The sequence below is a fragment of the Mauremys reevesii genome, linkage group 18 (genome assembly GCF_016161935.1).
Source record: "Mauremys reevesii isolate NIE-2019 linkage group 18, ASM1616193v1, whole genome shotgun sequence".
Classification (NCBI taxonomy): domain Eukaryota; kingdom Metazoa; phylum Chordata; order Testudines; family Geoemydidae; genus Mauremys; species Mauremys reevesii.
This window is the reverse complement of record NC_052640.1, coordinates 24,688,464-24,701,523: the sequence shown is the minus strand read 5'-3', so window position 1 is coordinate 24,701,523 and position 13,060 is coordinate 24,688,464. Positions and strand designations below refer to the sequence as shown.

At 41.4% G+C, this 13,060-nt stretch overlaps 1 protein-coding gene across 2 annotated transcripts in view; it reads right to left on the bottom strand.

Moving 5' to 3' along the window:
* MED13L (mediator complex subunit 13L) overlaps nt 1-13,060 on the bottom strand; it is a 364,465-nt gene that overhangs the window by 173,863 nt on the left and 177,542 nt on the right. For both annotated transcript variants that reach the window (XM_039504873.1, XM_039504874.1), the window contains exon 3: nt 11,296-11,380. In XM_039504873.1, the coding sequence (XP_039360807.1) occupies nt 11,296-11,380 (85 nt within the window). The remainder of the gene's footprint in view (nt 1-11,295; nt 11,381-13,060) is intronic.

The following is a 13,060-nucleotide window of genomic DNA, read 5'->3' as shown; positions in this document are numbered from 1 at the left end:
TGCAATACTGCCGTATGAAAATACACTCTGCACAGCCTCCATGGCACAAAGGAACAACCAAGGCAAACAGAGAATAGCAGAAAATCTAAAATAAGTGTCTTAGACTATGGCTACACTTAAACTTCAAAGCGCTGCCGCGGCAGCGCTTTGAAGCGCTAAGTGTAGTCAAAGCGCCAGCGCTGGGAGAAAACTCTCCCAGCGCTGTCCATACTCCACATCCCTGTGGGGAATAACGGACAGCGCTGGGAGCGCGGCTCCCAGCGCTGGGGCTTTGACTACACTGGCGCTTTGTAGCGCCGCAATTTGCAGCGCTGCAGAGGGTGTGTTTTCACACCCTGCTGCAGCGCTGCAAATTTGTAAGTGTAGCCAAGCCCTGAGACTTTAGGCAGCACAATACATAAGCAAAAGGAGGCAGCTTCAGCCCAGACACTTAATTTAGAATAGCTGCATGACCCTTAAGCCAAAAGTGTATCTTTAGGGTTCTACTTGGAGAGCATACTGACAACAGTTCCTTCTCTTTTAAACCAAAGAGACTTCAGCTCAAGAACTGTGACATGGGGAGCCAGGCTGTTTCACAAATAGGCAGGTATTAGGTCTATATCAACACCTTAAACTTAACCTGGAAACTAAACAAGCACAGACTGCAAAGTACTTCGGTCATGCTTATGGCAAAAACTGTACACTTAAGCCAGGGTTTATGCTAGAGAAGTTTTGCTGGTATAGCTACACATGTATAATTATACAGGCAAACAATCCCAGCGCAATGACAAAAGTGTATTTTTGCCAGTACAGATGTTCCCTGAGCAAAATAAGCTATAGTGGCAAAAACACTTAGCCTAGTATAACTGTGTCTACAGTAGAGCTTTTACTGGTATAGAAATTTCAATCAAATTACACACACACACACACACACACCCCAACCACTACCATCTGGTACAACTGCTTTAATCTCCAGGATGATTTAACATTTAAGGTATAGCCCTATGCAAAACACAGCACAGTCATCTAATTTAGCGGTTACAAAGGCATATATTGCAGTAGAAAGAGGAACATCTGGCCAAAGTGGTCCCTTCTTCTCAGCAAAAGGTAGATGAAAAAGAATGCTGTCTTGATTACAACTGCTGTATAATCACCTAGCAGCAACTGGGGAATCTAATTTTGACATAGAGACTCCTTGGCAAAGAGTCCCCTGTTCTTTGCAAAGAACTCTCATCTCAAACCTGACACACACACTCCACCGAACACATCTTACAGGATATTTATCCATAAACAGTAACGTGAGATATCTACAGAAAGCGCATAACTTGTCAAGATTCATAAATCATCTTGAGATGTATATACAGGTAATAATTAAGGAATAATGTATTTATAATGAAAGTATGTTTTATGTACTTGGAGTAAAAATTAGCCACCAGGGGATAATATGTCTGAGTGATGACCCATTCACCCCACTCTGTTCAACTGGTTATGCAATGCAAAGCTCATTTGTTTGGCCTTGGTCAACCCCAAGACTTTCAATGGAAAACCATCAGACACAAGTGCAAACATTTGAAACCTCCTAAAGATAAAAAAGGAACGTTACAGTAAGAAAGGGGGTTTGCCCTGTCCATGAATAGAAACAAAAGGCTGTTTCACTTTCAGTATAACACAGAGGAGGGAAAAATCCTTTCATGGAGGAGGCATCTTGAGGCGCAAGTTGTTCTTATGAAAAATTGGATGTTGGTTCCTGTGAAGCCAGCCAGCTTTGCAACAGACTGAACTCCGGCAAGCAGTGGGGGGCGGGACCTACTTTATTATACAGGGAAAGAAACTATTAATACAGAGAGAGCAAGGTTCACATTTTATGATTTTGTTTTGCATTGTAACCATTTTTTTTCACCACACTCATGTTTCTAGTGGAATCTCTCTCCCTTCTCAAATAAACTTGCTTTTATTTTATTACAAGTGCTGTGTGTTATAGGAGTGGTGATTTAAGGAAAAACTGGTAAACTGGGGTTTACTGTACCTTCGGAGGCATAAGATCTGGTTTGTCACAGATATCCCAGTGTCAGGGCCTGGATATCTAGGGCCTGGTCTACACTACGCGTTTATACCAAATTTAGCAGCGTTAAACCGAATTAACCCTGCACCCGTCCACACAACGAAGCCCTTTATTTCGATATAAAGGGCTCTTAATATCGATATCTATACTCCTCCCCGACGAGGGGAGTAGCGCTGAAATCGATATTGCCATATCGGATTAGGGTTAGAGTGGCCGCAATTCGACGGTATTGGCCTCCGGGCGCTATCCCACAGTGCACCATTGTGACCACTCTGGACAGCAATCTGAACTCGGATGCACTGGCCAGGTAGACAGGAAAAGCCCCATGAACTTTTGAATTTCACTTCCTGTTTGCCCAGCGTGGAACGCTGATCAGCATGGACTGTACGGTAGATACTGGATCTGATCGCTAGTAGTGGTCCCTTGGGTCACATGGCCAGAGATCACTGGAGCACAAGGTGGCTATGGCAGCTCTATGACAGCCAGGGATTCCTCTGTACAAAGAGAATCCCTAGCTACACTATTAAGGAAATATTATGCTCCCCTTCATACTGCCTCAAGATGCAAAGAGGATTTAATGATGACTGAAAATCTGATCCTTAGAATCCAAAAGATTCTACCTGGGGTCAAAACTTGGGCAATATCCTTTAAAAAAATTAGATGTTTTCCTTTTATAGGATCAGAAAATTTTTTATTTCATTTTCTACAACAACACTGCAAACAAAATTCAGGCTAGAGAGATTATTTTTTAAGAGTTGAAATATAAAATTATAGAAACAGTGTCTGATCTGACGGTCCTTTAGTAAAGCAGCACTAGATGGTCATTCTGAGGAGGAGCCCTTACATTCGGGGTGGGCAAACTTTTTGGCCCGAGGGCCACATTGGGGTGGGGAAATTGCGTGCAGGGCCATGAATGTAGGGCTGGGGCAGGAGGTTGGGGCGCGGAAGGGAGTGCGGTGTGCAGGAAGGGGCTCAGGGCAAGGGGTTGGGGTGCAGGAAGGGGTTCAGGGTGTGGGCTCTGGCCCGGTGCCACGTACCCAGAGCAGCTCCGAGGTGGCAGTGATGCTCGGAGGGGCTAAGGCAGGCTCCCTGCCTGCCCTGGCCTCATGCCATTCCAGAAATGGCCGGCACCATGCCCCTGTGGCCCCTGGGGGGTAGGGGTGGGGCAGAGGGCTCCAGGCACTGCCCTCGCCTGTGGGTACCTCCCCCGAAGCTCCCATTGGCCGTAGTTTGCTCACCCCTGCCTTACATCCTACCACGTGAAAGACCCATAAATTAAAGACTCCCTGAGTAAAAAACTACAATAGATCATGCTGGCCTTGAAAGAGCAGTTATAATGTATCGATAAACTGTATTTTAAGGACCTCTGAGGGGGAAAAAAAAGTCCCAAGAGGAGTCGTTATAGTCTCAGTTGAACAAAATGATTTCACTGGTTCTGTCAATTAATTCAAAAGTTACACTTTTTAAATCAATTTCTTATACATTAACTTATTCCAAAAAGTTACAGACTATGTAAAAATATCAGTAGGAGTCAGATTTAAAACTTAGAGAATCCAATTTAGCTTCGTAGTTAACTAATGAAGTTGTGCTAGATATTGCAAGTTGCCTTAAAACAGTGCAGGATCCTACATATCATATCTGTTGTTATCTACAGACAAAACAGAACTAGTGGGAGGTACAATGAAAAGTTTTACGTTTGAATTTTCTAACTCTTGTCTGAATGGAATCCAGTTCTATGTTTAAAATTATTATAAGCAGAATGATGGAATACCAAACGGCAATTAAAAAAATTCTTAGTTCAGTTCTATTTATATATCTTGTCAATCAATGGACTCTGAACTGGCTAACTAACACTAGACGTTGTATAGTAACTGAAGGGCTGAATGCATGCATGCAAACACTACCTCAAGAGCATTATGAAAATGAAACTAGTATTAGGTCTACTACGCCGAAGAAAAAAATAACTAAATGACAGATGATAAAAACATTTTCTCGCAAGTCACTCTCTGGAAGAAATTAAAATGTTCTGCACAACCACATGCTGCAAAATTACTATAACACCAATCAATAAGAGAAACAAAATGGAATGATTTTATTCTGTATTAAATTAACTTTGTGTGTTGAAAATTCTGAAGTGTCTGCAGTAAAATTATTTTTGATAAATCACTGCAGTGACTTACTCTGCATGCACCAGCAAATGCAGCCTATTGGAAATAAGATAGATTGATATGTCTCCCATGCTTTACTTACACAGAGAAACAGTTCAAGGTGGTAAATGAGGTTCCCTTTTAATTAAACAGATCTTTGTGAATTTTTAAAACAGAAGTACAAATAATAATTCTTTTTTTCCAAGTTTGTTGACAAAGACTAAGAAAAGGCTCCACAAAGTAAAATACCATTCAAGAAGTATAATTCATTAAAACCATCCTTGTGAGACTATTCTGGATGTTATGCCAAAACACAATTAAAATTTCTGAATTAGTAAAACCAAATATGACTAACATGCACAGAAAAATAATAGCATGATAGAAAGTTGTTGGGAACAATACTAATACAAATAACACTAATACAAAAAAAGACTATATTGTATGTTGTATATATAACATTACTCCTGGGGAAATGCTGCACTACTGTGCATGCACAGAATTCATGTCCCCTGCAGATTTCTTTGCTTCCCAGCAGAAAAATGACTTTCTGACAGGAAATCAAAGGGAAGCTGCAAGAGCAGTCACACACCACTCTCTAGCTGCGCAGATACATCATTTCAGTAACCCGGAGCAGCAAGACAGAGGAAAATCACCACAGGGCTGGGGACACCCCAGCCAGTGGCTCGTACTCTGAGCTGGCATCAGCTGCTAGTCCTGGCTGGGCTGGACGCAGAAGAGGAAGGGACTTCCTCTTCCCCAGCAAGGAGTGGCTGGGGCTGTGTGAGACCCCACCCCCAGAAACATCCCCCAGCTGCAGGAAGCTCAGCATCCTTCCCTGCTTCCTGTCCCCATTGCTCCTGAGCTGCAGGGGAGGGGTCAACTGTACGGGGCCCTGCTCCCCCATCCACCCAACCCCCGTGCATCAAGACGTCCCATATCCAGACACGCCCACCAACCCCTCTAGCCCTCCATACCCAAACCCTACCTCATTGGACCTCAAACCCCTGCACCTGGAGCCCTCTGCCCCCAGGCCTCCTGCCTCCAGACCCCCACTCCTGCACCCAGACCACCCCCCACTGAGCTTCCTGCACTCAAACCCCAACCCTGACAAGCCCCCATCCCCTGCACCACCCTGAGTCCCCACATCCAGACCCCCATGCCACTGACCCCCAATTAGCAGCACCCAGACCCCCACCCCACCAAGACCCACTCCCCCAGAATCCAGACCCCCCTGCTGAGCCCCCCACACCCAGACCGCTCCGCTGAGCCTCAACACCTTTCAACTGGAAGCCCCTGCAGAGTCCCATTGCCCCTGCACCTGGAACCCCCACCCCCAATAAGTCTCTGTGCATTCAGAGCCCCCCACATTTAGACCCCCCCACTGAGCTGCCTACACCCAGATTGTTCCACAGAGAATCCTCTCACCCCACACCTGGATTCCCCTACACTGAGCTCCTCCACACTTGGATCCTGCCTGCCCAACGCCTGGTGTGCCTGATGCAAAGGGGCAGGGCCCCAAGGTATTTCTGGGGCAGGCCCAGGCCTTGTACTGTGTCAGGGTCGGGTGCAGTCTCACCACTGAGTCCGTGTCCCTGGGGTAGAGGGTGGGGAGGCTGCAGGGTGATCTCTTACCTTCATGCAGCCAATGGCCTGTGCTCTCCATTGCCATGCTAGAGCCTCTGCATTTATTTATTGACAAATAAAACTACTCCTGAGCATTTTGGCATTCTGCGCCAAAAAAATTAAAAAATCTGCACCCTATATTTTAACATCCTGAATTTTAGTTTTGTCAATAAATAAATGCAGCTTTCCTTTGCTTCCCTGTCAGAAAGTCATTTTTCTTCAGGGAAGCAAAGAAATCTGCAGGAGTATAAAACATTCAGAATTTTGCAGAATTTTAAAATATTGTGTGCAAAATTTTTAATTTTTTGGTGCAGAATGCCCTCAGGAGTAATAACATGCCTCACGCAAAACTGAGTGAGTGAAAAGTTAAGGTATTTAATACCACATACCTTCTCCTGTTCCACCCAGAAATACATTTCTCACTACTAGAATCATTACCATACAATACAAAAACACACCACAACATGAATTCATGCCAGCAGGGGTGCCAACCTTCCAGCAACTCCTTTCTCCAAACTACCTACTACCATAAACGGATCAGATATCCCTCCCTACCATCTGCACAGCTCTAGAAAATAATATAATAGTATACTAATTCTTCTTTTTTATTGTATTAGGCCCCAGTTCTGGATGGAGTGCACATTACTGGGAGCAAGTGACAACAGGCAGAATTTCACTGTTCTCCTAAAGTGTTAAAAAGTAGAATTGGTTGAAGTTTTGTAAAAATTAAACTTTTTGCAGTGCTTAAAGAAAATGATTTTTTTCATGTTCTCCATTAGCTAATCACTGTGCATACGTATTCAATTATGATGCATGAAGTTACCAAATTAAGCAAGAATCTCTGACACATGGGCTCCTATCACAAAGAAAAGTATCTACTTCTGAATCAGTTGAGCATTTTTATGAAGACCTTGATATTTGTTGAAGCTGATGCACTCTGTTGCAGCTCCTCTTCTTTGTGAAACTATTCAGCTGGCTCACAAGCTCCACTCCAGAACGAGCTGAACAATTTGAAAAACACCCAGATCTTCTACACTGGTGGTCATTACTTTAATGAAGGCCAGGTACACCTAAGCTGAATGACTCACAGATAATAGGATCCCGGACATAGTAGCTGTTACTTTGAAGAGCGTCAGAGTTTCCAGTCTTCAATGAACCAAGAACTGGTACATCATAGAGGACTCAATCATCATGAATTTAATTCTCCAGTAGCTAACCACAGCGTATAAGGATTAATTTATGACTAAGAACACACTTTCCTTTTTATTTGACAAAATAATTACATAATGCCAGGCAGCCCAAATTCTTATTATACATACAATTTTTATTTTCTATTGTTTATAGTTTTTTAACCTAAATTGTCATGAAAATTTATGAAACTCGGAATGTGCATCTTATTGGGAGACAATTTTTAATTGATTAGAACCTGGAAACAAATTAACTTTTAAAAAAAAATTCTCATACAATTCAATCTTTACTCAGAGATTATATGCTGAAAAATTAGGACAGACACACTGTGTTTTTAATAAAATAAAGAGGCTGAATTTCAGAACGGAACACAACCTTAGCTCTAGAATCCCAATAGCTCTGCCATCATGTATTATCTGAAGGCGTCTCTCTTGTATAAAGATTTGTACATAAACAACAAATAAAGCACGTTTCTTTGTGCAATCTAGTCTTCCTTCAGACATGTAACTCTCTCAGGTACTCAAACATGGTTACCATTATTGGGTATTTTATCCATTGCTTTCGCAAGTATGCTTATATATACCACCAATTTGCTTGGTGGAACTGGCATAAGTGAACTTTGAGTAAATTATCTGTCAATTTACCAGAAGGAAAAAAAAATCTTCTCATTTTTATAGTGCCCGCAAAATCTACTGCAATACTGCATCTCAACTCGGAGACCCAAATTACAGAGGAACAGCATATGAAAAAGGAAGAGACAAAGTACAAGAGGAAGTCCAGATATACTAAGGTCCAAGAAGATCAATTAAAAACCGAGAGCAAAAGATTCTTTTTTTTTTTTTTTTAAGGCAGAGAGAAATTAAATCTGTCCCCAACAAGTTGTTAAAGATCCACAGAGGTGCATCAGTGAACAGCTGCTAAGATTTTTAATGTATGAATTTTAATAAAGGGAACAGCACAAATTAACCACCTAGCCTGGCATGTATACAAGAGAGTTTTTGGGAAGATTGGGATAAGAGGGAAATGCAGAAAGTAAAGCCTTCCCTACACTAGGGAATTTTTACAAATAGTTCCTGCTGTTGCTAACAACAGTTCAGCCACACCTGTGTTAGTACCATTAGGAGCCCAAGTGTGGACAGCTCTCTTGCTCTGGCAACTATTTTCAACAGTGTGTCAATTAAACTTGCTCAGAGCAAGTCTAATTAACATACTGCTGAAAACAGCTGAGAGTGCAGGAGAACTGCCTGCACTAGGACTCCACACTGCCAACAGCTGTGCAACTGAACTGATGTAGACATTTTTGTCAAACTTCTTTAGTATAGACAAGACTTAAGATGGTAGCTATAACACTATCGTGTAACTTATTAAAGCAGGGGTAGGCAACCTATGGCATGCATGCCGAAGGCGGCACGTGAGCTGATTTTCAGTGGCACTCACACTGCCCTGTCCAGGGGGCTCTGCATTTTAATTTAATTTTAAATGAAGCTTCTTAAACATTTTAAAAACCTTATTTATTTTACATACAACAATAGTTTAGTTATATATTATAGACTTATAGAAAGAGACCTTCTAAAAACGTTAACATGTATTACTGGCATGCGAAACCTTCAATTAGAGTGAATAAATGAAGACTCAGCACACCACTTCTGAAAGGCTGCCGACCCCTGTATTAATGGGACACTGTCAAATTAAAAGTCAAGCTTCCAGTATTGCCAACTTCAAAAGATCAAAAATCACGAGTCGGACCCCCCATGAGACTGGCCCAAAAATCACGACATTCTAAAAAAAAGATTATATTGTGGTTTTCAGGTCAGTCTCTTGATTTTTGAACAGCCCAATCTCCCACATACCCGATAAGGTGATTTTTGGCCCTTGCTGCAGGAGCTCTCACCCCACATCTGCCCAGCTCCTGCCAAGCAATTAATCCTGTTCTCTAGTCCCCCATCAGTTCTGTCCCCATCCAACCTTCCTCAATTCTGCCCCCACTCAGTTCAGCCTCATCAATTCAACCCCCATCACATCGACCCCTACTGCCCTCAGTTCACTCTTCCAGCACTTACCCCATCTGTTCAGAATCCACCATCAATACAGTCCCCCCCATCCATCAGCCCTCACCCTCCTCACTTCAGCCTCTCTATAGTCCCCAGCCTCACCTCTGCTTAGGGGTTCTTCACCCTCTCCAGGCTTGGGGGGGAGGGGCCTGCAGTGGGGTTCCCTCTCCTACTTCCCAGGCTACACTTACACACAGACGCCAGGTCAAACTGGCCAAAATTTAGGTTTTATATTAAAAAGAAGGGTGGGAGAGATTTCCCCTTTTAATTCCAATAGAAGGGGGGGGGGAAAGGAAATACATATTCTCCTGCATTGTTAACAATTCAAATACAGCAATGCTGGGCAAGAGCATGAGAAATTGACTAGAAACTGGTTAGAAACAGAAATGAAACTAACTAGTCTATTTTCATTGTCCAGGTGTAGAGAAGTGTTTAAAAAAAATAAGTAGTAAAGTACGTCTTATGAAGTGAACAAATAACACAAACAATTATTGTTTTAAATGACAAAATGTATTATTATATCACAATTAATGAAATCAGTCCTTTCAATTTAGCGGAGGACCATGGGAATCCAATAGTTTGTATGCCAGTCCACAAATCAAGGGACTATTGTGTCTGTACTGTTGTGCCTCCACATAGATTTTTCTCTCCAGAAAGAAAAGAGGTAGAAAAACAGATACAACTACAGTTATACTCAACTGCAGCTTTTACAAGGGCAGAGTTCTCTAGAGAAATGAAAGCAGCAGCAATGAGATGGGCAAGAAAAGCAAAGACAAAGTGCTTGTTTGCACTTCTAAATATTGCTAGCTACAATAATGGACCACATTTGTATTGCTGCTGCTGCTGGCACAAAATGATTCCTCTCCTCCCCCCACCCCATCCCAAGCATGGCTGCTTTTACATATATTACAGCTGTGTAAGGAGGTTCCTGTGAAACCGAAATAAAGCTTAAAGTGATGTGAGGATAAACTTGAATAAAGTCAAGTACTTTACTGTTTGGATTCATGAGGTTTTTTTTACATGTCTTAATGCCTTGGGGAGCCATTTATGGGGCCAAAGTAATGTAGTATCAGATCATCTCCTGATATTTCCATTATCTAGGAACTAAAATACCACAAGACGACCAGATCTGGAATTTTTCAGACCCTTAAAGATCTTCCTGAATCATTTTAAAGCACATAAAAGATAACCAAAAGTAAAAATAACTCAAAACACCAACGCAAATACTACACACACCCTGCACATAACTCTCTGATATATCACGTTACTACAGCTAAAGCTCTGTGTAAGCTCAAAAGCTCAACTCCCTCACCAACAGAAGTTGGTCTAATAAAAGTTATTACCTCACCCATCCTCTTTCTCTACAGCTAAATTGTTTTGTTGTGTTTTGATGTGGCTTATCTGCTGTGAAATGTACTGAGTCAAATTTAAAGAGCTGGATTTTGACAGAAATAGAATATAGCATACAAATATTTAGGCCTGATTTACACTTAAAACTTAGGTCAACCTAGCTCACCAGTCAGGGCTATGAAAAGTTCACACCCCTGAGAGACTCAGTTAAGCCAATGTAAACACCACTAGGCCAACGGAAGACCTAGATACTGTGTCTTGGGTGCGGCAGATTTATTGCAGCATCAGAAACACCCCTTCCATCATTGTGCCAATGTCTACACTGCAGTATTGCACCTATGCCACTATAGTGCTAGTAGTGTAGCCATACCCTTAGTTCTTGCTTTCTTAATGCTGAAAGATTTAGATGTCCCAGGTTTCTACAATATCAGGCAAATCCTGCCCCCCCCCCCACAGATGTGGAGGTTTCCAGATGCATCAGAATTGGCCTGGTTCCACTGTGAAGAGGGCAGATTTTCAAAAACGCAAGTTCACAGGGGTTCTCTGTTCCACATAGGGGTTCTCTTTAAGGAAGAGTAGGGGACAGGACAAGTGATTCCACCAGCCATTGCCACCTTTCTCCCCTCTCAAAGCTGCACAGACAGTAGGATCAAATAGCAAAGACTGAAGTAGTGGTCAGAGAGTGGATTCACTGACATTCTTAGCCCTAAACTGAAGATGCTTGCCCATGCACAGTTCCCTAGTGCTCAGCTCAGTTCTCAAGATAGGTTTTGGCCCCAAAAGAGATGTTTTAGAATAAAGATTTTTGCAAATTTTTCTAAATGGTTCCTTAACATCTTTGGTGTTGCTTGATGTAGCCGAATGAAACACTTGAATGGAAAAGAGTTTCTCTTACCTTTCCAGCAGGTTGTGGATTGCTTTGAAGAGCAATGTTCTACACTCATAGGAAAGCCCATTCTCCCACAGTCCTTCCTCCACCACTGTAAAAATATGTAAAATGTCAGAATGTTATCCATGTTGGGAGAGGTTTAGACTATTAAAACAAACATATAATTACTCCAGCAATCAGAATTTTTAAAGAGTAGTTCATTTCTTGAAACTATTTGTGTTACCATATACATTAGTAAACATAGCTTAGGTTCAATCTTTATAGCTTTGTAGATACAGACAGAAAATAAGAAGTTAGGAAAAATGTATTAACCAAACAAATATTTATAAACAATATATAACTAATATTACAGCATGAATCAGAAATGTGGTAGAATACAGTTTTTTAATTCTTTATTTCTCCTTGGCATCACTGTTTCATACCTCCTTCAAACATGTCTAGACAGAGTGCGTGTCCCTGGAACAAACGGCTATGGAGTGTGCATCTTTGGATTTACAATTATGTCAGTAAACTCAGGTTAATTATCAATCAATTTACTTAAATTATCAAAAATATTTGTCTAATCAAGTCAGTCTACAATTCACCCCTGCTTTACTCGCTTCAATACTTTGTGGTATAGCACTGACACTGCTAGGTACACAATTAAATGATAAAACATAACTAGACTGTCACATTGCAGTTAGAAAATGAAGAAGTTGATGCCATCACCCATACATAAGGCACAGCAGGAAACAGGTCTCTCTGTTCTGTTTTGGGTCCTAGCAAGGTAATCAAGAAATGCTGAAGGTTTTGTTTGTCTCCTACAGGTATTAGGCAGCTTAAAAGATTTTCAGTTCACCTTTAATGGACTTGATACATTCTCATGTGGATTTGTTTTCCCACATTCTTCTCTTCAGAAATGAAATACTACCAGACATCTTGTTTTTAATTAAAAAAATTAAACTGAAATTACAGACATTAATGCATCTGTACGTTATAGAAATTTCCCCATTAGCTAGATATGTTTTGTAGCATTAAGATGCAGAAGCTTTGCAGCTGAAGGCTTATTTGTATATCTGTACCCAAATGGTTTACCCTTGTAATAAAAAATACAAAGGATTTTAATATATAACTGCCAGTTGTGTTAAATCTAATTTTCACCCTTTGAAAGTGACTAAAAGGTCACCAATGACTAATAACTGCCTGCTAGAGAATAAGAACTGGCTAATTTGCTTTAAATTCTATCCATTGTTCTAAGCCCTATTTAGCAGGAATATACTCTGCAGAACTGTTTTGAAGTACAGGCAAATTAATCTGGTTTTTTTTTCTCCTCCTGCCTCCTTTTCTTTTAGCTCGTTTTGGCTATTTTTCTTTTCTTTTGCCTTTTAGACAGAGGTTTCTCATTTTACTTGGAGCTCCCTTTTGGGTCTTTGGAGAGGAAGCATCTTATAGAGTCATCTACTCCTTATCCTCTGTAAGAACGAGCATCCTCTCATGAAGAAGAGGAGTTAGAAAATATGACAAATGCCTTTCCAAATGGCTATTACCTACTTTTAATGGAGTTCTTCAAGATGTGGCTGGATAGACAGATATTCCATTCTTGGGACACATGCACCTCATATGCTCATAATATTTTGGCCAGCAGTGTCTGTTGGGACTGCACATGTTCCCTGAATGTCTAAAGCAAGGGCATATAAGGCAGATTGACTCAACCACCACTCAGATCCTTCTCAACTGCAGAATCCCAAAGTTATAGGACTCTGGAGAAAAGAGGAAGGAGGATGCGCCATGG